Raw genomic sequence first — 26,205 nt, forward strand, 5'->3', positions numbered from 1 at the left:
TCTCAATAACACAAAACTTGAATTTCTGACACCCTTCTAGTAGAAGATATTGCTACTAAGAATACCGCCTTTAAGGTAAGATCTTTTAATGTAGCCTTGGAGAGGGGTTTGAATGGAGGTTTTTGAAGAGCCTCCAGAACCAAATTAAGATTCCAATCAAGACAGGATCTCCTATGAGGAGGATGCAATTGATTGGCACCTTTCAGGAAATGAACATTATCAGGATGAGCCCCAAAAGAAGTATGCTGAATTCATCCTCTGAAACGAGACAGAGCTGCTACTTGAACTTTTAGATAGTTAAGAGCTAAACCCTTTTTAAAACCTTAATGAAGGAAGGACAGAATCTGTGGTAAAGTGGCATTAGTAGAAAAAATATTTCTTTCTTTGCAACAAAATTCAAAGGTTCTCCAAACTCTTGAATATGCCAAAGAAGCAGATCGCTTTCAAGTTTGTAGAAGAATTGTAATAACTTCTTCTAAATAACCTTTCTTCCTCAGATACAACCTCTCAAGAGCCATGCAAAGCCAAATAGGAAGGGACCCTCCATTACAATCAGACCCTGGTGCAACAGTCCTTTGTGACCAGGTAAGCAAACAGGATCTGCAATCTTCAGACGCATGAGATCCATGTACCAAGGGCATCTTCACCAATTTGGAGCCATTAATATTATCTGACCTGGATGATGAGCAATGCACCAGAGAGTGCTGCTTATCATTGGCCTTGATGAAAAAACATACAGAAGGTCTGATGTTGGCCAAGTTTGAATTAGAGCATCTATTTCCAGAAATCCCGGTTCCCTCCATCAACTGAAGAAATTGTACACCTCAGCATTGGTCCTGGAGGCCATAAGATCCACTAGTGGAAGGCCCCACTGAGATGATCAGATTGAAGGCATGTGACGAGATTTACCGTTCCCTCGGATCCAGAAAAACTCTGCTGAGGTAATCCGCTTGCGTGTTCAAAGCTTCCACTATATGAGTTGCCAAGAGAAGAGGGATGTGAACCTCTGCCCACTGAAAGAGAAGCTGTTCTTCTTTGACAAGGTGAATACTTTTCATTCCCCCCTGCCTGTTTAAATAAGAAAAGGCAGTCATATTGTCTGAGAAGACTCTCACTAGTCTTCCCTGAAGAAAGGAAACAAATGCCAGCAACACATTCCTGATTGCCCTGAGTTCCAGATGGTTGATTGATCATGAGGCTTCTATTTCTGACCAGCGACCCTGAGCCATTTGATGAAAACAATGAGCCTCCCAGCTTATGAGGCTGATGTCTGTCATCACAACCAACCAATTCTGAATATGTAATGGTAGACTTGCTTTAAGATGTGGGGGGGTCAAGCCACCTCTTCTGACTGTGCATTGCCTGAAGAGTCCATGGAATCAAGCATTCTCTGATTTTGGAGACCAGCTACTGAGAAGAAAGAATTGAAGAGGTCTCATGTGAAATATGTCCTAAGGAAAAGCATCCAGGGTGGCTGCCATTGTTCCCAGAACTTGCAAATAATCCCAAGCTCTGGGGTGCTGCAGAGAGAAGATTGATGATTCAGTCCTGAATCTTCAATTGATAAGCCAAGGGGTTAAATATATTTTCCTCCTTTGTGTCGAATCTGACTCCCAGATATTCCGAAGACTGTGTTGGAATTGGGCAACTCGTTTCGTAGTTCACTATCCATTCCATAAAGGAAAGGAAAGATAAAACTCTGGCGGTTACTTCTGATAGGTAGAGGCTTCAATCAGCCAGTTGTCCAGATGAGGCTGTACTTGGATCCCTTGCTTCTGAAGAAATGCAGCCACCAGTATCATAAACTTTGAAAATGTTCTTGAAGTTGTGTCAAAGCCGAATGGTATGGCTTTGAATTGATAATGTTCTCAGAGTACTGCAAAATGGAGAAACTTTCTGTGAAGAGGCCAAATTGGAATGTGAAAACATGCCTCTTTCAAATCTAAAGAGGTCAAAAATTTCCCCGGTTGAACCGAAGCTATTACTGAAAGTAAAGTTTCCATGCTGAAGTGCTGAAGCCGTAGGAATTTGTTGACCCTTTTGAGATCTAGAACAGGTCAGAAGGTACCTCCCTTTTTCACACTACAAAGTAATATTTCCCCTCGCCCTGCTGCTTGCATGAATGGGCTGAACCACTCCTAACTGAAGAAGAGCCTCAAGGTTTAATGAACTATGTGGCAGTTGAAAGGTGTTCTGCATGGAAATTCCAGGAAACAATCTGACAGGATGCAAAATTCTAGCTTTTTTTTTTTTTTTTTTATTTGTACCCTGCACTTTTTCCCACTCATGGCAGGCTCAATGCGGCAGGCAATGGAGGGTTAATTGACTTGCCCAAAGTCACAAGGAGCTGCCTGGGCTGGGAATCGAACTCAGTTCCTCAGTTCCCTAGGACCAAAGTCCTCCACCCTAACCACTAGGCCACTCCTCCTCCTCCTTGTATCCATCTCTTACAATATCTAAGACCTACTGGTCTGAAGTAATCCTGGTTCTCTCCTCATAGAAAAGGGAACGATGCCCTCTGATCATGAACCACTACCATGTCATTACAAAGAATGAGTAGAGGTGGAGAGTCTTGAGTTTGCTGTTGAATTCTTTTTATCTCCATGAAAGAAAGATTGCAGGTCTGCAGTGTCTTGTGTCACAGAAGCAAGGGTTGGAATTTCTAAATTGACCTCTAGGCTTGTCTTCTGGAAAATGTTGTGATTTAGAGACTCCTAAGTCTTTAACCAACTTCTCCAGATCCTTACCAAATAGTAACTTCCCTCTAAAGGTCAATTTGGCAAAGTGAGATTTAGAAGCAACATCTGCAGCCCAATGTCTTAACCATAGCCATCTCCTTGCAGAGACTGCTTACACCATTTGCTTACATGCCTGTAGAAGATCATACAAGGATAATCCAGCTCTTAAAGAAGGCAGAAACTCTGGAAAGGATTCCAAGGAAGAGAGCTGTTAAGCCCAAGGTAAAAATGCCATGGCTGCATAGGAGCCACAGATTGTAGCCTGATAACTCAGTGCTGACATCCGAAGTGAAAGTTTCAATGAAGATTCAAGTTTGTGGTCATGTATATCCTTAAGAGCGGTATCCCCTAAAACAAGAATAGTGGTTTTCTTTGTAGCTGCTGTAATGAGCGCATCCACATTACGCAAACTAAATCTCTCCGTCACTGGATAGAGACATGCCATTAGCTCCTGAATGACTTGAAGAACATAAAACGTATTTTGGAGGTTTCTTAGTACCTGACATGATAAACAGTGCTACAGAGGAAACCTGAGAATTAAGAGAAAATATACTGAGAACTTCAAAGGCTTTAGTGGTCAATAAAAGCAACCCTCTTTAAGGAAAAGCCTAATAAAATAACTGTGGGGTCATCCCCTTCTGCACCAGAAGTTCCTTTTCACCTAATTCATTATAATCAGATTGCTCTGATATAATAGAAAAAGCTTTTCTCAATCATGACCAGATGGGAGTGGTATTTTATCAATATCCCTAAAATTGTCTAATCTGCACTTTTATGAAGCTTAAGAAGAGCAGAATGAGGAGATACTGTATCATAAATAGGCTGAGAATATTTAAGCAGGTAAGCCTGATGTAATAGGAGGACAAATTCAAGTAAAAAGGCTATATACTAGTTCCCGGAATGGATTCTGTCCCTTGAATACCAGCCAGTAAAGAAACTGCAGGAGTCCCAGCTGATCAAACAGAAACAGACTGATGCAGTGAGGCATGCTGAGAGGAATTCAAAATGGCCACCACAGAGTCCCAGACCGGGACCAACACATCTGATCCCACCCTGAGTTCTGGGACCCAGCAAAGGCTCCAAATTTAACTAAGGAAAGCTATTTGAAGTACAAACGCACATAGCACATTGTCCCGATTCTGTGTCTGGCTCCCACACCAGTTCAACTAGCTTAACTAGCTCATCTGCCATTTGAAGTAATTTACATAATTTATTCACCACCATGCTGAAAAAAAACAGTCAGGCTATTTAGTTCAGAGGCACATAGAAATCAAATAAAACTTCACAAGTAATAGTGCTAAAAACACAGTTCACTTCCTCCCCTCCCCCAGAAGAGGAGGAGGAGAAAAACAGCAAAGGGGAAGTTAAAGAAAAGTCTGCACTTGTGGGAGAGGAGGGGAGGGATCTGGCACCACCATGTGTACACCTTAAAAAGTTATTCCAGCATCTCACTCTTAACTGCAACTCCTCCAAAGAGAAGGCCAGGAGACCACCAGAAGACCAGTCACAGAGATGCACAGGGAGCTGCTATTCACCTGGTGGAGATAGAGACACATTAGCTGATCAGAATGCACAGCTCTCTATCTCCACCTGCTGGCGGATGGACATAAGCCACTAGTTTGAACTGATCCTTTAGTGATGAAAAAGAAATCTGGGTTATTTAACGCATGTATTTTCAAAAGTATGGCACGGATACAAACTTCTTCCCATACCTGCCCTTGGGAAACACCTCTGTTCAACTCTGACTAAAGATTGAGGTGTATAAAGTTTTAAACATCTAACTCTGCATTTTATAAGCTTTATGCACAGAAATTACTTTTAAAATTACTCTATTAGAAAAATATACAGTAGCTGCACCACAAATAATGGGCTAGACTATATATATATATATATAGCCTGAAAAATCTGTGCCGAAAAAAAATACGCCTAGCTGTATTCTATAAAGTATGCCTAGATTTAGGCGTACTTTATAGAATAAGCCTAAATTTCTGTGCAGATTATATAAAACACTGAGCACCCATCTGCGCAATTAAATTTAGTTATGTACAGTTACGCCAAGTAAAACTTGGTGTAAATCTCAACATCTAAAATAGGCGTGGACTGGGTGTATTCTATAACAAGGCACATAAATTTGCAAAATGCCCATGATCTACCTATTCCATGTCAATGGCCATACACCCTTTTCAACTATGCGACTTAGAAATTATGTGCATCACATTGCAGGATACGCTTAGACAGGTGGGCAGTAAATTCTAATTAATGCCAATTAGTGACAAATTGCTTGACTGGCAATCAACCCTGATTAGCTTAACTAATTAAGTTGTGCACACAAATCCAGAATATGAACTGATTTGAGCTCGCAACTTAAGTTGCACTATATAGAACCCAGGAGACTATGGGGATTTCTAATTGAAAAATTAGTGATTTCATTTTAATTTTCAGTGCAAACAGGAATAGCACTTTCAAGGCACAATCATTGGCATCAAATAGTTGCTTACAATAAGAATTTTGTGTGATAACTTTATACTATTATGCAGGGGTGTGCTGGTAAATTTTTAACAACAGGCTCTTTCTCCAGACGTAGCCAGCTCTGCAGTTGGAAGGGCCAGGGGTGGCCGGGGGGGGGGGGGGGGGAGCAACACTTGCCTCTCTCTCCTCCCTCCCTTCATGCGGGCACGCTAGGCATACCTTTGCTGGCAGCCAATAAATGGACTGCCACCACTCCCAACGTCTTGCTCTGAGCAGCATGCTGGAACTTCTCTCACATGCTCGAGAAGTCCCAGCCTGCTGCCCAGAGCTGAAAACAAGGAGCGGGGAGCAGCAGTAGTCTATTTACTTGGCTGGCAGGGCTCAGCATCCCCACCAGCAAAGTAAAAGATAATTAAGCAGGGGCCCAAGCCCACATTTTGGGATCCAGTTCTTAAAGTAGCCATGGAGGGCCCTACTTTAACAACCGGCTCCCAAAATTCTTAAAAATTTAACAACCGGCTCTTGCGAGCCTGTGAGAGCCTGCTCCAGCACACCACTGCTATTATGGCAACTGGCTACCCCAGTTATTCTAGAATTAAAAGAAATGTACTGGGTAAGTGTGAACTAAGGAAAAGTGAACCAGGGGGCCTGCGAGTGTCAAGCAGGAAGGGAACAGGAGTAGAAATAAATAAGCTAAATGTTAGAACACGTTTCCTCTGCTTCCACATGCCATAGCCCAATTTGGCAATTCTATAAAGGAGTGCCTAGATTTAGGTGCTAGGAATGTGCCCGTTTGAAGCCTTTTCTATTTAAAATAAAAAGGCATCTACTTATCTTTATAGAATACTTGCATATGTGGAGGACAACACGCCTACATTTAAGGTGCAAACACTTAAACACCAACCATAGTCTTAGGGTAAATGGTTGCATCTAAACTGCAAAAGACCTTGGTAAGGTTATGAAATTGTATAATCCATGCATATTATTATGCACCTTACCCATGCTCTGTTAGTGTGAAACTGTTCATTTGCATGCATACTCTTGTTATCTTTGTTGGGCAGAATGGATGGGTCATATAGGTCTTTATCTGCCATCATCTACTATGTTATACATGTTCACAAATGCACATAGATAATTAGAATACTGGCATTTGTGTTTTTACTGTCTAAAATTAGGCAGTTTCTTATAGAGTTGTACAATTAGAGCTGGATTCGGTAAATAGCGCTCGAAATTCAGTACCAAAAAAAAAAATTGGTGCTGAACAGTATTCTGTAATGGGCATTCTGGGATCAGCACTCTTTATAGAATAGTGCATCATGCCAGGATCCATGCCCAACTTTGGACACGAGGATTTACACCAACTGAAACCTGGTGTAAATCTTGGCAGGTGAGTTAGGCGTGGATCTCCGGTATTCAGTAATACTGTGTGCATTTTTTCATGAATGTCCATAATCCACCCATGCTTCTCCATTGGCCATGCCCCCTTCTGAAATGCACGCCATAAGAATTGCACATGGAACTTTATAGACCAGTGCTTAGCAAGATGCGCACACAATTCCAAATTGTTCCCAATTAAAGCCAATAGTTGATTGTTAACACCCATTTATTGGCATTAATTAGCTCACTGGCCAATTTAGTTGCATGCACATCTCAAAATAGCACAGAATGCTGCACACCATTTATCGAATCTTGTGGTTGGTGAGCGCTTCCTCCTGGAAAGGAGGAACAGAAAAGCAAAAAAGTAAAAGGAAATAAAAATAAACAAGACAAAGCAAAGGAACTGGAAGTCTGTTGAAAAAAACCCCAAAAACAAAGTACACAGGAGGATAACAAGCTTAACAGAGTGAAGTACTAAAACACTTTAGTCAGCTTGGGTGAAGTACTTCAAGTATTTTCCCTCAAGAATGTAAAACACAAATTTATGGGATTAAAATTAAGAAAATAAAAAGTGTGAAATAGAATAGAGGTTAAATATTTTGCCATAATTTCCTAGTGATGTCTGATGTTGTACAGGTCATAGATATTGTGACCAAAAATGCCAATTGCAAAATTACATGCCAAAAAAAGGCAGATTATATTTAATTGTACAATATTTGAATTTATTTACCACAGTGCCCATCTATTTCATATTCAACAATGAAAAAAATAGATAAAACTTTCATTTATTAAAAGGGACCAGATTTCCAGATCTGAGCAACAGTTAACACTTACCCACACATTCCATAGTCTCATCCAATGGTGCAAAGCCATCAGGGCATTCTTCAAAGCATCGACCTTTATGCAAATAAAATCCAGCTTTGCACTTTGTACAGAAATCTCTGCTAAAACACGAGTCACAGTTTTCTATCCTACATCCTGAATTAAAAAGGAAAACCAGTTAAATTTCTTAACAGTTGTTAATGAGATACAAAGTTTATTAAATAATTTCAGATAAACCTCCACAAGCATTTCTTTTTCCTTTCCACATTGGTCAAATTGACAGAGAAAAGTTACACCTATATGCAATAGATAAGTTCCATTGCACAAATATGAGGCGGAGCAACAATGACTCAATGACTCTTCCAGGCTCACCATACTTCCTTCCTCCACAAGAATGAATATACAATCAACACAAATATATCCATCAAGCAGAAAACATAAGACCACAGCTTTAATAATAATCTGACAAGGTAATCTAATTTAGGTATCCAAGCCAACCTTAGATAGATAGATAGATACCCAAATGCAGATGTTTGAGGAACCTACAATAGGGTGGGGCTTGGGCGGGGTATGGAACAGGCCAAGACGGAGCAGAACAAGTTGAAATCTGTGGCTTGAGGCGGGGGAGGGGGCAGCACCTACATTGGCAGTTTCATGTTTCCATTTTTAAATAAAAAATAAATACAGTAGGGGCCTTGGTGTTTATATTAAAAGAATCCACTTAGATATAAAAGTATTTATATATGTAGACTGCATATATGATTCAACGTTTTCAGGAAACCACAATTTAGACATACAGATCTTAGGAATGCAGAAAATAAGGGGGTATAGTTTGGGTGATCGGAAAAAAACATGTGTAGTTACCATATTACAATGGGAATAGATATTTTTAATAAACTTTCCTGATGGCTTTCTGCACCAGTTCCAAGCTATACACTGCTTTCTTCAAAGTGTCGCTGATTTCAAACCTTGGACAAAATGAAGTGTTCATTTTAGCCAAGGTTTGAAATCAGCGATAGAGGAGGTAATAGTGCTTAGTCTCCTGGGTTTCTTTTTTTAAACATACTCAAAGCTAAATCACCTTTTGGGACTTCTGTCCTTCTACATATATTATTTTAAAATGGGATCTTTATACGTATAATTGCTAGCAATTAAATATGGAGATGTTGAAAATCAGCACCTCAATGTACAATCACCCAACTCTGAGTCAAAGCGGAAGGCAGGGTAAATGGCAATGCTGCTCATCAGTTTGAAATGGAAGGGGGGAAAAAAATCACAGTTGGGACTGGGAAGGTTTAGGGCCCCTTTTACAAACCAGCTGTATCATCACTTTGTTTATTTTTTATTTATTGCATTTGTATCCCACATTTTCCCACCCATTGGTAGGTTCAATGTGGCTTACATATTTCAAGAGAGACAGTTAAGGGTTCAGATTAGTTGATGTAGTGCACTTAATACAAATGATTGGAAATTGCACAGTCTAAGTTTACAGTGTGTATGGGGTGGAATGAGCTGAATTTGCGAGATACAGGTTTGCATCACTGATGACCGTTTCTGAGCATATTTCAGATATGTTTTGGTGGTTTCTGAAATTAGGCAGATGTTGAGGGGAGGAACTTCCTGAAACGGTGGGTTTTTAGGTTTTTCAGAAATTCAGATAGTTGTTTGTGAGTTTCAGAGTTGAGTTTGGCAATGAGTTCCAGAGTTGAGTTGAGTGCCTATAAAGGAGAAGCTGGAGACATATGATGATTTGTATTTCAGGCCCTTGCATCTAGGATAGTGGAGGGTTAGGTATGATCTCGCTGTTTCCATTGTGTTTCTTGTTGGTAGATCAATTAGTTCGGTCATGAAGCCTGGTGCAAGGCCGTAGATAATTCTGTGTATGATACAGCATATCTCGAAGGCTATGCGCGCATTAATTGGTAGCCACTGTAGACTTTGTAAGTGGGGTTTCGTGCTTTCAAATCATGTTTTTCGATAGAGAAGTCTGGCTACTGTAGTGTTCTTATAGTTTGATCTTTGCAACCCACAGATTCTGTTGCAGTAGTCTGCGTGGGCTAGTATCTTTGTTTAGATCATATTGCAGAATATGTCCCCAGGGAAGTAAGGTTTTATGCGTTTCAGTTTCCACATTGTGTAGAACATTTTCTTTGTCGTGACCTTGGCATTGCTTTTGAGTGTCTACAATTATGCCTAGGATTTTCAGGTTGTCTGAGATAGGGAGAGATGATCCCAAAGCCTTGATGGTAGTGGGGAGTTCAATACTGTATTGGGATAAGAGAATGAGACATTGTGATTTTTCTCTGTTGAGTTTTAACTTAAATGCCAATGTCCAGGATTCCATAACAGTCATGCTGTTTATTATTTCCTTGGTGATTTCTGAAGGATTCAGTTTGAAGGGTATGTAGATTGTGATGTCATCCACATATAGAAATGGGTTAAGGCCTTGTTTGGCTAGGAATCTGGCCAGTGGGGTCATCATTAGATTGAATAAGATGGACAAGAGTGGGATTGGTGAGCCCTGTGGTACCCTGCATTCCACTGTCCAAGGTGGGGAGATATCCGAGTTTGATTTAACTTGGTATGTCCTGGAGGTCAGAAATCCATTGATCCAGGTAAGAACTTTTCCTGTGATTTTATCTTGTTGAAGATTCTCAACAGTGTGTGGTGGTCTACCATGTTGAATGTGCTTGACACGTCGAATTGGAGTAGGAAGATGTTTTTGCCCATAGCTATTTCCTGCTTGAATCTGGACAGGAGTCTGACAAGTACTTTTTCTGTACTATGGTGGGATCTGAAGCCAGATTGGGTGAATTTGGTGAGGTATTCTGTTAGTTGTTTGGCCACTATGCCTTCCATCATCTTGGTTGTTGGAGGTATGGATGCAATTGGCCTGTAATTTGTGACTTCTGCTTTTTTTCTTGTTTTCTTTAGGGATCGGTGTTAGTAGGATGTTTCCTTTGACCCATGGGAATAGACCTTCTTGGAGCAAGTAATTAAGGTGGTCTGCGAGTTCAGTGATGAAGCGCTCAGGGGGGTCTTTCATGATATAGTTGGGACAGGGTCTGGTTGGCAATGAGCGGAGAACTTTCTTATTTCGTGAGCCACTGTTTCAGCAGTTAGATGGGTGAAGTTTGTCCAGATGTGGTCCGCCAGGTATTCCCCTGGTGGGAAGTTTTCGGGTTTAATGTTTCCCTTATGTAGGTTTTTGCGTAGGTTGACAATTTTTTTCTTCAAAGTGTCTGGTTAGTTCTTCTGCAGGTGGGAATTTTGCATTCGGTATTGTTACTGTTTTGGTGTCGAGTATGTTGTTCACTAATTTGAATTTTTTTTTTTGTTACATTTGTACCCTGCGCTTTCCCACTCATGGCAGGTTCAATGCGGCTTACATGGGGCAATGGAGGGTTAAGTGACTTGCCCAGAGTCAGAAGGAGCTGTCTGTGCCTGAAGTGGGAATTGAACTCAGTTCCTCAGTTCCCCAGGACCAAAGTCCACCACCCTAACCACTAGGCCACTCCTCCAATAGTTTCTTCATGTATTTGTAGTCTGTGATTATTTGTTCTTTACAGTATTTTCTTTTGGATTGTCTAATTTTATATGTTTGTATTTTTTTAATCTCTTTCCATGTTTTTAGTGATTGTTCATTTTTGTTTTTTCTCCAGTTTCATTCGAGTCTTCTGGATTGTGTTTTTAGTATTTTTAGCTCTTCGTTGAACCATAGCAATGTGTTGCATTTCTATGCAGTTCTGGTTCATACGTGTGCTATTTTGTTTAGTACATTGTTACATCTTTCGTCCCATTCAGTGAGGAATTCTATGGAGTTGTTTTGTGGTGACCAATTATTGTCGTATATTGTTTACCAGAATGTTGTCGGGTCCACCTTTCCTCTTGTTTTGCATGATGACCGTTTTGTGTTTGGTGAGGTCCTTTCATTTTCCAGTATAAGGTCATATTTAGACTGAAATGGTCCGACCATGGTGTGTTCTTCCATTGTTGGTCCATTATTGAAAAGGTTTGGTCTGTGGAGAGTTTGTATGTTAGTAAGTCTAGTGTGCAACCTTGTACATGTGTTGAGTTTACTTGTGGCCAGTGGAAGTCCCACAGTTGGAGAAACGCTTTGCATTCAAGTGTGAAGTTTGAGTTTGTGTCCTCCAGGTGTAAGTTTATATCTCCTATGATCACCACATTAGGGTCTGCAATGCATGTATTTGATACAAAGTCCATGAGAGTTGGCTGGGCTTCTTTCCAATTTCCTGGTGGTTGGTAGAATATGATATAACTCAGGTGTGCTAGGAAGGACTTGCTTTGTAACCTGACTGCGGTGATTTCAAGTTGTGGTGTTATGGATTTCGCAGTGGTTTCTGACGTGAAGTGGTCTTTGTAGATTAGGGCGATGCCTCCTCCTCTTTTTTCTGTTCTGGTCCAATGGTTTATTTTGTATTCTGGTGGGCAGAGATCTAGGATTATGGGGTCTTCTTGGTTGTGAATCCATGTTTCGCTGATGAATACTAGATCGAGGTCTTCATGAGTGATCCAGTCTGTTATAGTTTCAGTTTTGTTTACTGCCGATCTGGCATTTATGTAGCCCACATGAATCTGTTTGTATCTTCTGAAACTGTGATTAACAGGACATTTATTAATTGGTGTTTGGTCGGTGTGTTTGGATTCTTTTCTGCTGTCTTCTGCGTTTGTTTGGATGATGGTGTCTTTCCTTGGTAGGGTCTGTTTTTGGTCTGATGGAGAGAATTTAGTCTGTTAGTCTGGCATTGGGTGTGTATTATCGGTATAATGTTTTGTTCTGTGCCATGTATCAATCCGTCAATACCGCCGGGCTACTACAGGAACCTGGCAGTAGAGCCTTTTCGTAACCTGCACCATTTCTGGTGCCAAAAAAAACACTTTTTAGCACCAATTTACCTGGTGGTAATTGAGCAGCTCTGCATGCAGTCCGGTTATCGTCAGGTTAGCGCAGGAGCCACATGGTTCACTTACCACAAGGCCATTTCCTTAAAAAAAAAAAAGCCTTTTACCAGCAGTGGTAAAAGGAAGCCTTGGTGTGCGATGCTACTGCAGGGTTCCTTTCATCACAGCTTTGTAAAAAGGGCCCTTAGAGGGGCATAATTGAACGTGCCGCCAAAGTTTTCATGAGGGCGTCCTCGCAGGATGGCCCCGCGAAGGGGCAGGGAAACCGGTATTATCAAAACAAGATGGGCGTCCATCTTTCATTTCGATAATACGGTCGGGGATGCCCAAATCTCAACATTTAGGTTGACCTTAGAGATGGTCGACCTAAATGTTGAGATGGTCGACCTTAGAGATGGTCGTCCCCGGTTTTCGGCCATAATGGAAACCGAGGACGCCCATCTCAAAAATGACCAAATCCAAGACCTTTGGTCATAGGAGGAGCCAGAATTCGTAGTGCACTGGTCCCCCTCACATGCCAGGACACCAACTGGGCACCCTAGGGGGCACTGCAGTGGACTTCACAAATTGCTCCCAGGTGCATAGCTCCCTTACTTTGGGTGCTGAGCCCCCCCAAACTCACTCCCCACAGCTGTACACCACTACCATAGCCCTAAGGGGTGAAGGGGGTACCTACATGTGAGTACAGAGGGTTTCTGGTGGGTTTTGGAGGGCTCACATTTATCACCACAAGTGTTACAAGTAGGGGGGATAGGCCTGGGTATGCCTGGCTGAAGTGCACTGCACCCACTAAAACTGCTCCAGGGACCTGCATACTGCTGTCATGGAGCTGAGTATGACATTTGAGGCTGGCATAGAGGCTGTCAAAAAAAAGTTTTAAAGTTTTTTTTTAGGGTATGAGGGGGTTGGTGACCACTGGGGAAGTAAGGGGAGGTCATCCCCGATTCCATCCAGTAGTCATCTGGTCAGCTCGGGCACCTTTTCATGGCTTGGTTGAAAGAAAAAATGGACCAAGTAAAGTCAGCCAAGTTCTCGTCCGGGACGCCCTTCTTTTTTCCATTATCAGCCGAGGACGCCCATCTCTTAATCACGCCCCATTCCCGCCTTCACTACAGTGTCGGCATGCCCCCGTGAACTTTGGTCATCCCCGCAACGGGAAGCAGTTGAGGATGCCCAAAATCCGCTTTTGATTATGCTGATTTGGGTGACCCTGGGAGAAGGATGCCCATCTCCTGATTTGTGTCGGAAGATGGGTACCCTTCTCTTTCGAAAATAAGCCTGTTAGTCTCCCTAAATCTCTCTTTTACAGGGAACCTATAGAGAAAACAGTTTGAAAGATGCGATTCACTAACTGCTATGTTACAGTGAATTCATTCTGGAACTTCTTCACGCACAGGAATTTATGGGGCCTTTTTATTTTATTTTTTTTTGGGGGGGGGGGGGGCACTTTATTTCTCCAGAGTAGTCAGTACAATCAGTCCATTTTTTAAACTCAAGAGCATCTTATTTCTTTTTTGTCAAATTTTGTCCTGTTCCATTAAAATTTCAGTGATTTATTTTGCCCAAGACAGACATTCTTTAGATCCCTTATGTATAATTTCTTTCTGACGTTCCATTGAACTGGAAAGAATATAAAAGGAAGAGGATATATAATGAATCAAGGCAGACATCCTTACCAAACTTTCATAATCAAAAGATACTGAAAAAACATAAAATGCTATTTCTTAAATACCAAAGAAGTTGTAACCCCCTCATCTCCAAGAACAAAGTAAGATGAAACTGATTGAGAAAACCTTATTGAACAGTCTTCCAGGAATATTTCCAACAAAGTTGGATCAGATTACACAAACTCCATACCCTGCACTTTACAAAGTAGTTTTTAACAAGTATTGGGTCAAAATCGGCTTCCTGCAATAACTTTTGTTGTAACCCCAGAAAAACTGTGCACTTATGGTTTGCTTTAAAAAGGTCAGGGAAAAACAAACATTTGGTTATAAAATAAGGAATCCTTATTACAAAAAAACAACAACATAATAAATAGATAGATAAAACAAAATTTAAAAAAAGAACAATCTTAACCCCTTGACTGATTTTTTTTATTATTATTAAACTCGCCTACTGAGTGTCATTTTGAAACATAAAGATCTAAATTGCACAGAAACAAAGTTGCCCTGGTTTCAAATATTTGTCCAAGTAGTAAACCATCAGTGGACAACATCAGTTTAGAAAGTATTTTAAGAATTTCTAAATATACCTTATCATTGCTTAGGTGACAAAATATGCCTAGATGTTCGGCCCACAGGCTTTGTGCATGGAAGCTCGTATTATGCTTCTGTAAAACTTTGCTGCATTTAGCAAACTAGCTTCCTGCATGAGCCATGCAACCTTTATTCTTATAGGTTGAATGTTACATGTCCCTCCAATCTCATGGTCTCTTCCTGGCTTCATGCTCTAGCCAAGCTGCAACTTAGACGCTGTCAGTCATCTTTAGAGAGCCTGGTTGGTCATTATCTTAATCTATGGTTGGTCATTATCTTAATCTATTATACCCCTCCAAGGCAAAAACATCCACCTTGGACTCGCTATTTTTACTTTCTCCCCTCTCTACCCCCTTTCAGCTATCAATATTTTCAGTCAGCAATTCATTGACCACAATTCACTAAGGGCCCTATTTACTAAGGTGTGCTAGCATTTTTAGCGCGTACACAAAATTAGCACATGCTGTGTAGGTGCCCATAGGAATATTGTGGGGGCCTACACAGTTAGCGCGCGCTAAAAGCACTAACACGCCTCTAGCGCGGCTTAGTAAATGGGGCCCTAACTCAGTTATCTGTGTTCAGATGAAGTAGCAACACATAGAAGAAGAGGTTGGTCATGCACAACTCTTGGTGAACCACAAGAAATTTATTTAAGTGGATCTGACATGTTTCTCTACCTGCTTCCATATAAATATATTCAAACTATATAATGATTAAAGCAAATGCACGTATATATACACAAATAAATTATTTAAATAAATAAATGTATTATTAAAACAACAGAAGAGAATAAAGCTGTCACAAAGAGTGAAACAAAGGATCAGATGCCATATATGCATTTCTAAAATATAATAAAAATGAAGATGTTATTTACTAGGTTATAATTGGTCCCAAAAAATAAAGGTTCAAGTCAATTGGCATTTTTCAAAATAAGCTGTAAAACATGTGAAATCAAAACACATAAAACTAAACAATGCATATTATAACAAACATGAACTAAAATATTTTTATTCATACACTAAACAGGGCAACATGTGAGAAACATTCTTTTTTTTTTTAATTCAACTCATAAAAAAACATATATAGAGAAACAAATGTATATAAAATATTTCTTCACAACATGTAATTAAACTCTGGAATTCATTGCCAGAGAATGTAGTAAAAGTGGTTAGCTTAGTGGGGTTTTAAAAAGGTTTGGATGGCTTCCTAAAGGACAAGTCCATAGGCCACTATTAAAATGAACTTGGGGAAAATTCACTGCTTATTTCTAGACAATCTAACTGCTAATTTCTTGAGGCAATTCTCTACTAGGACTCTTTTTAATAGCAATATATAAGCTAGTAGAAAAACAAAGGAGTGTGCCTTATGTTGAGGGAGCGTCTCAACCAGTCGCCAGGGATATTATTCACCATTCACTACTATCGGTGTCCCTCTATTTTGCGACCATTCTCATCTACGTTTCCCACCTTCCTCCTATTTTAATTTTTACTTTTTTTTTAAGTTTTTTTTTTATAATTTTTCTTCTTATTAATATTAGAGCTTGGAGGTTTTTATCTGTACTATCTTCAAGCGCTTAACATACGAATACAGGGAACTTCCGTGTGGAATAAATCAGGTTCAGCTATCTCAACATTAGCATTATTGAATATAAACTTCAACTTAGCTTAAATATCCAGGTGCATGCATCTAGCTTAAGTCCACAAAATAGAAGATCCAATCCCAACAAAGGAGATTAATAAAATGGAAACATCTTAATGTATGGGCACTGTTTACTAAGACGAGCTATAGGCATGCTAGCGTTCTTAGCATGCGCTAAAAATTAGCGAGCACTAACGCTAGAAACACCCAAAGGAATATATGGGTGTCTCTAGCGTTAGTGTGATAAAAACGCTAGTGCACCTTAGTAAACAAGTCCCTTAGGGCCCTGTTTACTAAGCCGCACTAGAGGCATGTTAGTGCTTTTATCGTGTGCTAACCATTAGCGTGCACTAACTGTGTAGGCGCCCACAATATTCGTATGGGCGCCTACAGAGCACGCACTAATTTTCTGCACATGCTAAAAATGCTAGCGCAACTTAGTAAACAGAGTCCTTAAAAAAACATACAATTTGTCTAATAATGAAGGAAATTTTAGAAAAAAAGGATGCTCCCAAATGAACTACTCCAGGCTAAAATAGCAAAAATTGCTGTCATCTTTTCTGATTTTCACGTGACACATCCAGGAAGTCAAAAAAGCTTTTTATCCAAAAATTACTTCTGCTTAGATCTAAAATATTTAAGTAGCATATCTCTATCAGAACTATTCACACAAGTCGCAATCAATGTCCCAGAAGAACTTCTACAATCATCCAGCTCTTTTCTATTTTCCAGGGAGTCCACAGTAATCTCTCTATTAGAAAGCCAAGAGCCACATTTTTAAACTGGTAAATAGCATGCTTGCACAATCAGCGGCATTGTTTCCTGAGAAATGCAAAACTTCAAGAAAAACTCTCTTATTCAAATCATTGAACAGATATCTTTGGTAAAAATAGAAAATTTATAAATCTTTAATTAGAGATAATAGTACTCAATTTAAACTGGGAACTCTTGAGAATAGCAGATAAATCAGACATGTATGTCATTTGAACAGACTGCATCAAAGAGACAACTTGCTGAATTGATTTCTTCTTTTTTTTGGGGGGGTGTTCAATTAAAGGAGCAATTTTAGATAGTTGAGAATTATATGTTTAGTTTATGTTTCAATACATTAATATGAGGTGCCAAAGTATCTATCACTGGAAGAATCATTTTGCCAAAATCTGATATGTAAAGCCATATTGATTCCAAAGACATTTCTGCAGCTTTCCACAATAATGTCTTAGGTAGTTCTTTAGGGGCACCTCCAAAATCAACTCTTCCTACCCCATCTTCACCTCTGGAAATGACAAGCATCAATCCCAGGGCTCCTCCATCTTAAGGACACATTAACCCCACTGCTCTGCCAAATTGTTCTGCAATACTCTTCTCTAATGCACTTTCAAGGACCTGACTCATCCCGCTCGTCAGTTGCTCGCATTCCCTCAAACAATATGCTCCAGTCCCTTTAGACAGGGGAGCTTTGCCTCTGCAGCCTGCTGTGACGAGTCCTTCCATCTGGGTTCAAGGTGACCTCTGGCCCCAAGTAACACTCACCACCTCCTCCATTGGCAGGCAGTTCCAGCACTCTCTGGATTTATATTTTGCTCTCATGCATGTCTCAAAAGAATCTATCAAGCCAACAATGGCCAGCCAACCAGCCCTTTCATTTCCCCATCTTAAAGTAAAGAGAAGAAAAGAGAGAAGAGGAATCCTGCAACCTTTACCTCACAGCCACCATCTTGGATCTTAATAGTGTATTTTTAAATTATTTATTTATGTATATTTGTTTAAACCTTTTAAGTGCATTTCATTTATCCAGTTTCGTATCACATGTTGATCTGAATGTCCTTCAACTGTCAGAATATATGCATCATCACTGAAAGACTTTTTTTTTCTTTCATTGCCCAGGACACCAGCCACTTTGTTCAGCTACTGCTCCATCTCTCACAAAGAATTTTTGCCAATGTGGCCCCTGCTCAAAAGAAAGTGAAGATCACACAGTTATGCTATTTCTTGGTTTCATTTTTTTAATTTCCCCTTTTTCGTGTTTTTTTTTTATCCCATCTACACTCTTCCATTCTCCTCTCCCTCTCTCCCCTCACACCCCCCTTGCTCCTCTTCCCCTCACACATATTCTTCCTATTGACAGGCTTTCAAGGCAGAACTGGATTTGTGAGCCCTTGGACCTCTGCCAAGGAGCGGCAGTGGCAGGCAAAACCACCCTCAAACCAGAGACAAGGCAGAACAGGACTGGAACCCTGGACTGGAGTTGCAGCCGAGGCAAAGCTGGAACAGGCAGAGCAGGAACAGCTAGACTTCACCTGCGCTTGACCACCATTCCCCAGAGATTAAGCCCCTGGGTGCAGGTGGCCGGCAGGACTTACCGGACAGGGTAGGAACTGGATACCAACAGGATACACACAGGGTCTAGAAAACAGGCTCAAGAACAAGCAGCCACTAGGCAAGATACACAGACAGTCTAAAGGGCAAGGACTGAAAGCTGCAGCGCAGCCACTAAGAAAGAAACACAGACAGGTATGAGTCAAGACTGAAAGCTGCCAAGCAGCCCAAGACAGACAAGGCAGACAAACACTAGAGGGAACAAGACAAGGCATACAAACATAAACCAAAACAAGGCAGAAGTGCTCCTAACAGCACCAACAAAACAGAAAAAAAAAAACAAAAACAGAAATGCACCACATAGCACACCAACAAGACCGAAGTGCTCCTAAGCACCAAAAGGGGAAAGCAGGGGAGCCAACAGGGAAAAGCAGGGAAGTTCAACAAAGCAGAAGTGCTCCTAACAGCACAAACACAGACCGCGACCTTTGACATTTGCAAAGGCAAACTCAGAAGGTTTCCAGGCGGTTACTAAGGCCACCAGCAGCTGAAGCTCAGCTACAGGAATCACGAAGCAGCTACGGGTGAGGCTAGCTGCCCAACTTCCAAGCAAGACTGGAGGGCTAAAATATCTGGACCGGACCGAAAAGTGAGTCTGGAAAGTCTATGGCAGCCACTGGTTCTGGCCACCAGAGGGTGAGAGGAGCACAAACCAAGAAAAAGTCACAATCGTGACACCTGTCCACTCACTCATTCTTTCCCAACCAGCAGCATAGCCAGACAGCAAATTTTGGGTGGACCTAGGGGCAGAATGGGTGGGCACTAAATGCATGAGAAGTCAGCATGCACTAGGTGCCATCTCAGGCTCAGAAATGCTGCTGAGCTGACTGCAGAACATGGTAGCTTGGTGGCATGGTGTTCTGGACCACCTGGCACCTTAGGAAAACTGGAGGTGGTCTTCAACTGGCAAGGATTGAGGATCCCCACAAGCCATACTAAGGGGGCACTGCTGTTCGGTGAATCTCAGCCCAAAGTGGGTGGGCCTAGTCCCATCTAGGCACACCTGTGGCTATGCCCGCCTTCACCTCTCCTTAACTTCCTCCTCTGTAACCTCTCTCTCTTCTCTTCCTCCAATACATCCCTTTTTTCTCCTCCATACTACCCTTCCCTTTATTCCGACTCAAAATTAGACTACTACAATTCTTCATATCATGGTTTACTGCTCACTGAGATCCAGAGACTTCAGCTTGTTCAGAATACTGCTATTAAATTGCTGTTTATTAAAAATAGACATGATCATGTAACACCATAGTTTATTTTGGAACACTGGCTGTTAGTCCCGTTTAAATATCTCACTATTGTTCACCAGACACTGCATTCTGGAGGCCCTGACAAAACATCTTGCTCCCTATGCACCACAGCATACACTTTGCTCTTCCCAACAGCAATTACTCATTGTCCTTTCATCATACATGTCTTCACTTTCTTCAAAAAACACTTGCTTTAGCATCATTGCACCCTCTTTCTGGATCAAGGCTGAACTCTCCCACTAAACATTTAAGAGCAGCCTTGAGGTTCACCTATTTACTTAAGCCTTCAAACAAATATGATTTTGTTTTTTGGTTCTATCTGAAGCAGTGTGCTACCTCTTGTTTTTCCCTCCCTTTTGCTCTTGAGCTCTTAATGACAATGTAATTATTCTTTCCTTTTGTTTTTACCGTGTGTTTTCCTTCTACCTCTGTCTCCTTTCGTCTAGTTGTTTTAATATTGACTCTCGCCATTTTATGGCTCTGTAAACCACTTAGGTGTATCTGTATGACTTTCCGATATATCAAAATAAAGTTGAACTTGAACATCATTCCTTCCTACACTTCTTTCAGCTCTTCTTTCATCTTTCCTTGCCTGCCTCCTTACCCTCCTTCTCCTTTTGCCTTTTTTTCTCTTCCCTCCACCTTTTCTCCCTTCTTTATCTCCCTTTCTCCTCCCCTTTCCTTCACCCCATCTCTCTCTCTCTTTCCTTTTCCTCCCTCCACCTGGCACAGTCTGTCTCTCTCCACTGCCAGACCCTATATGAAGTGATAAAACCCTGCAAATGGACACTCAGAAACTTGCCATATCATACCAACACCAAGAACTCAAACTTCAATAAACTTCCTTATGAAAATTCAGCATTGTTAACACAGGCCATCAAGTAAAGAATAAGAAAACAAAATTAGAAATATACAGACCGAGGATCCAAGATGGCGTTGTGAATGGATGCACCTGTGTTAGCTCCTGGAAGTTGCTCTGTTTGTAGGTCCTCTTCGGTGCCTGTGTCTCCTCATCAAGCATGGGGAAACGGAGGGGAAAAGTGAAGGAACATCCCTCAGCTCCTGTGACTTCTTCAGCGACGAGGCAGACAACTTTGCAATTTTTCAGACAGCAACCAGGTCCTCAGGGTTTTTCGACCCCCTTTGCAACTCTCGGCACTTCGGCGTCGATTGAGAATGGACACGGGGCTTCCCTGAGCCCCCTGGAACGAGTTGCTCCACCCTAGCCTGGAGGGGAGTTGCTGGCAGCTCTGACAGGGAAGGAAGCCTAAGGAGCTCAGCCCGACCTGTTTGAGGGAGTGTCTGCAGTAACGGAGGCTGAATCTCAACGCCGCCGAGAACTATTGCTACAATCAGCTTCAAAGGTATTGCCCCAGGATATAGTTTCTAAACTTGCTCATGTTGAAGATCAACCTCACCCTTCTCCAGCCATTAGAGGTGTGAATAGACCAGCAACTGTGACATTAGAGTCACTAAGGGATATGGTTTACAGCATTCACACTTCTATGCAATCTACTTTAAAATGAATACTTCTGACATAGAGACTCTTTCTGAGGCTGCCCTGCTTCAGGCGCAAAAGACTGCACAGAAAACCTTAGATTTGGAGACTGTGAATATTAAAATTCAAGAAATGGGATCTGTAGAAACAGCTTTGGTTAAGGATAATAATTTCCTACATAAAAGATTGGAGTACCTGGAAAACCAGGCTAGAAGACTTAACCTCAGGTTTCTTAATTTTCCCAAATCGCCTTTAATTTCCCCTTTGGACATGGTTAAAATATATATGATTGATATTCTTGGAATGAATAAGGACTCACTGCCTCCCCTTACTCGGGCTTATTACATCAGGAGTGGTGGAGTGGTGGAAGAAAATCCCCCGATAGCAGGGGAAGGAATGGATCTTACTTCTTTCCTTGAAAGTTCATTGGAAATAATTACTCAGAGGTTGACTCTGCTTGTTACTTTTGTGCTGGACCCTGATAGGAATGCCGTATTAAGGCTTTCCTTGAGACACTTAGAAAATCTGTTTTTGGGCTCAAAAATTTGTATTTTTCCTGATCTCTCAAGGCCTACACAGATGAGACGGAGGGCCTTTTTGGAACTCCGCCCTAGGGTGGTGGCACTGGGAGCAACTTTTATATTACGTTTTCCTTGTTATTGTAATGTAATGCTTGAGGGTAAACAGTTTCAATTTGAAGACCCAAAACAGTTAAAACAATTTCTAGATGCTAGAGTGGAACTGAATGTTGTATGCCCTCCCTAAATGCAGGCTGGGGTCTGAACCAGAGGTTGCAACCACCAGTCCATAATTATTGCTATATGTTTTACTTTAAAATCTAAATTCTTGGATTTCAAATTTCCTAAACTTGTGGACAGAAAGGCTGTTAATGATATTTCCTTTTATTTTTTATTTTTGCCTCTTGTATAAATGCCAATTGCATATTCACGTATTGTGATGAAATATTGAAATATATGAAGAAATAATAATTAAAAAAAAAAAAAAGAAATATACAGACCAAAAAAGAAATTGAACCCCCCCCCCCCCACCCCCCAATATAGATCCTGTGACCACTGGAACACTGATTTGATTTGATCATTTGATATACCATATTACAGCATTGGGCACCAAAGCAGTTCACAATATAGCAAATCATAAAACAAGTCATAACTAATACAATAAAATATTAACAAAAAAAGAACTTTAAAACATTAAGGGGCCCTTTTACAGAGCAGCGGTAAGCCCAGCTCCAGCTTACCTCTTGCTCTTTCGGGACTGCCGCCAGCCCAACACAGCCGCCGGTGGTAGTCCTGCCCCAAGCACATGCCATTTCAAGGGAAAAACAACCACCACCCCCCCACCCCCCCAGAAATGGCTTACCGACAGTAACCCAGCAGTAATCGGGCATCACTGTGTGCTGCCCGGTTACCGCCATCTCAATGGGAGGCAGAGTAAAAAGAGCCCTGGGTTGAGTGCCCTTTATAGAATAGCGTGTGGCGCCGAGTCCCACATCCAAATTTGGGCGCCAGAACTTACGCCTGCAGGTGTAATTCCTGGTGCCCAATTTAGATACCAATTTTCAGAATGCCCCTGACCTACCCATACCCCTTCCCATGGCCATAACCCCTTTTGGGTAGAATGCTACGGGATTTGGGCACCCAGTGTTAAATCCTAATTGGTGACAATTAACATGAACAGTTAATAGAACCCAATTATTGCCGTTAATTGGCCATTAACCAATTTGTGTATGCATCTCAGGATCACACCCAAATTATAGCTGCCTTTATAGAATCCTGGGATATTTGTATATTCCATCAGGCTATAGGTTTAGCACTGCTGCTCCATATACGTTTCTTTGATGGCTAGAAAACGCCACTGAGTTAGGCCTGTTTTTCACTCATCTAACTCAAAAAAACCAAGAGAGATAACTGCTAGCACCTCCCATGAGCCTCCTCAAAGCCCTCCTCCCTCTATACACATAAACTTATGCCTAGAACCTGCGATAGTGTGTTTTATGCATTAATTTGTGTGTATAGCTTTTAGAATAATTTTATGCGGTGTCAATTAATGCTTTTAAATATCAAGTCAATTTTTAATCACAGGATCATTTTAATAACTTTGCAATGGACATCAATCAGGAAGAATTCCATAATGGATTATTAGGTGTTTGAAATACCGCCTACTGTACAAAAGTAATGTTATCTTTAACCTTGTTTGTGTAAGCATCAGTAAAGCAACTGTGAAAAAAATACATTTTCTTACTCGAACATCTGTTCATATCTGGAGCTCGGAGTCCGTAATACCCGGATGGACAAGAATGCAAGCACTCTCCATGCTGCCTCATTCCTTCTCTTCGAAGAAAAAAGAAAAGCTTTGGCTGACACCTGATGCACCCATTGTCCTTTGAGCAAGAAAGGCATCCTTTGCAAATTGGATTCGGGCCATAGCTCGCTGCAAAACATAACAAAATAAATCAAGAGATTATATTAGTAATCAAAATAAATATTTCTAGCTGAATATAAATTGAATACTACAGACCCAACCTCCACAATATTAGCAGTTGTAAAGACACTTAGATGGGACCGTGTCTATAAATGTATTCATTTATTTATGACATTTATATCCCACATCATCCCAAACAAGTTTGAGTTCTATGTGACTTACAACAGTATAGGATACATAACAAAGAATAATGCATAAGAAAGTAATTTGTTGTAAGAATCCAATTTTACAATACAATATCATAAACATATAAAGTATGAGAGCTCAAACTGATTACATGGTCAAAATACTAGACGTAAGCAGCGCTGATCCAGTTCTACCACTGGCGTAAAAAAACCTCTTCATACCATACTTTGTTTAAACAAACTACTATGTATTATTCTTAATCATTAATTGTTATTAATCATTGTATTGTATCTCTGGTATTTGAATTCCAGTGTTGTAAAATGTGTATATTTTTGATATTGTTTCACAGTAGTTGTATTATTAAGATTTCAATTTACTGTTTTCAAGTTTACCTTATTTATTGTATTTATGTTTATTCTTGGCTATTTTACTATTGGTGTGCTATTAACAAAATGGTAAGTTTTATGTTAAACTGCACCTGCTGTACACCACCTTGGGTGAATCTCTTCATAAAGGCGGTTAATAAATCCCAATATCTTCAATACTCCTCCTGTAGCATTGAAGCATTTCAGTTTAACAATCCATGTCCAACAAAGGCCAATATTTCACTGCATCAGGGCCAAACGGTGTGATCACTCTGACTGTTAGCGAACATCACTGTTCCTAGTGATCCATGACACATTGATAGCAAAACACTGACCATTGTTGGACATAGATAGAATAAAATGTTTCACCACTACCGGAAGAGTATTTAAGTTTAAAAAAACAAATAAATAAACAACAAATATTAGGGGGTCTTTTACTAAAGCTTAGCTCGAGCTATCTGCAGCAGAGCCCATAGGAACAAAATGGGCCCTGCTGCAGATAACTCGAGCTAAACTTTAGTAAAAGACCCCCTTAGTTTGTTTTTTAAAAAAGTATGGTATGGAGAGGTATTTCTATGCCAACGATAAAACTGGAGCCCTTTTGACTTTATAAGCGTTTGTCAATAAATATAGAGATAGATAAAGATAAAGTATGAGAGGAAAAAGCCTCAGAAAACTCAGTCCTCTCTAAGTGTTTTTACAATTGCTAATATTGTGGAGATTAGTTTTGTAGTATTGGATATATGGACTCCATGCGCCTTCAATTTATTGTTCAGTGATGAATATTAATTGATATATTATTGTAAACAAAATTGATAAACAATAGCTTAAATGGCAAATTTAAATCTTAACAATGCTATAAACTTTAGTCATTAGTTTTCCATTGAATTATTTAAATTGCTTAGGATGGGACCAGCCTTATGCATCATCAGTAGGGTAGCACATTTGCTATATGGTCAACAAGAGCTCGATTTACATATCAAGCCCTATTCATAAAGAGATTTTGGAAATCTGTGATTCAGAACCCCATACTAAGTGCAGCGTGCAAGGAAGAAAAAATATCAGTATCTAGATTTGGAAGCAAACATCTTATAACTGCCACAAAAAAGATCATATGTTATTCATATAACATAGTGGGCCCTGTTTACTAGGCCATGCTATAGGCGTGCTAATTTATTAGTGTGCGTGGTAATGACAGATACACCCATCCGCAAACAAATCTTTTCTAGAAATAGGAAGGCGGTAGAACTAGAGGACATGAAATGAGGTTGAAGGGGGGGCAGACTGAAGAAAAATGTCAGGAAGTATTTTTTCACAGAGAGAGTGGTGGATACTTGGAATGCCCTCCCGCGGGAGGTGGTGGAGATGAAAACAGTAACGGAATTCAAAAATGCATGAGGTAAACATAAAAGAATCCTATTCAGAAGAAATGGATCCTCAGAAGCTTAGCGGTGATTGGATGGCAGCACCGGTGGTTGGGAGGCGTGCTAAGTACTGAGCAGACTTCTACGGTCTATGCCCCGAAAAGGGCAAGGATAAATCAAGGTCAGGTATACATGTAAAGTAGCACATATGAGTTTATCTTGTTGGGCAGACAGGATGGACCATACAGGTCTTTATCTGCCATCATCTACTATGTTACTATATTCCTATAGGTATCTTTAGCATTAGCACGCACTAAAAAGTTTTCACACCTAAAGCGCAGCATAGTAAACAGGGCCCAGTATATAATACCTGATAAAAAAAAACACAAAGGGATCCTTTTATCAAGCTGTGGGGAAAAAAGGGCCTGCGGAAGTGGTCATTTTTCTTGTGTGCCAGGGTCCTTTTTACCGCAGCAGATAAAAAGCTCCCAGACAC

General features: G+C 40.6%; 1 protein-coding gene across 3 annotated transcripts in view; it reads right to left on the reverse strand.

Moving 5' to 3' along the window:
* RSPO2 (R-spondin 2) overlaps positions 1-26,205 on the reverse strand; it is a 282,966-nt gene that overhangs the window by 128,095 nt on the left and 128,666 nt on the right. For all 3 annotated transcript variants that reach the window (XM_030190203.1, XM_030190201.1, XM_030190202.1), the window contains exons 3-4: positions 23,615-23,803; positions 7,419-7,562 (exon numbers count right to left, since the gene is read on the reverse strand). In XM_030190203.1, coding sequence (XP_030046063.1) covers positions 7,419-7,562; positions 23,615-23,803 — 333 coding nt within the window. The remainder of the gene's footprint in view (positions 1-7,418; positions 7,563-23,614; positions 23,804-26,205) is intronic.

Source organism: Microcaecilia unicolor, chromosome 1 (genome assembly GCF_901765095.1).
Source record: "Microcaecilia unicolor chromosome 1, aMicUni1.1, whole genome shotgun sequence".
Taxonomy (NCBI): domain Eukaryota; kingdom Metazoa; phylum Chordata; class Amphibia; order Gymnophiona; family Siphonopidae; genus Microcaecilia; species Microcaecilia unicolor.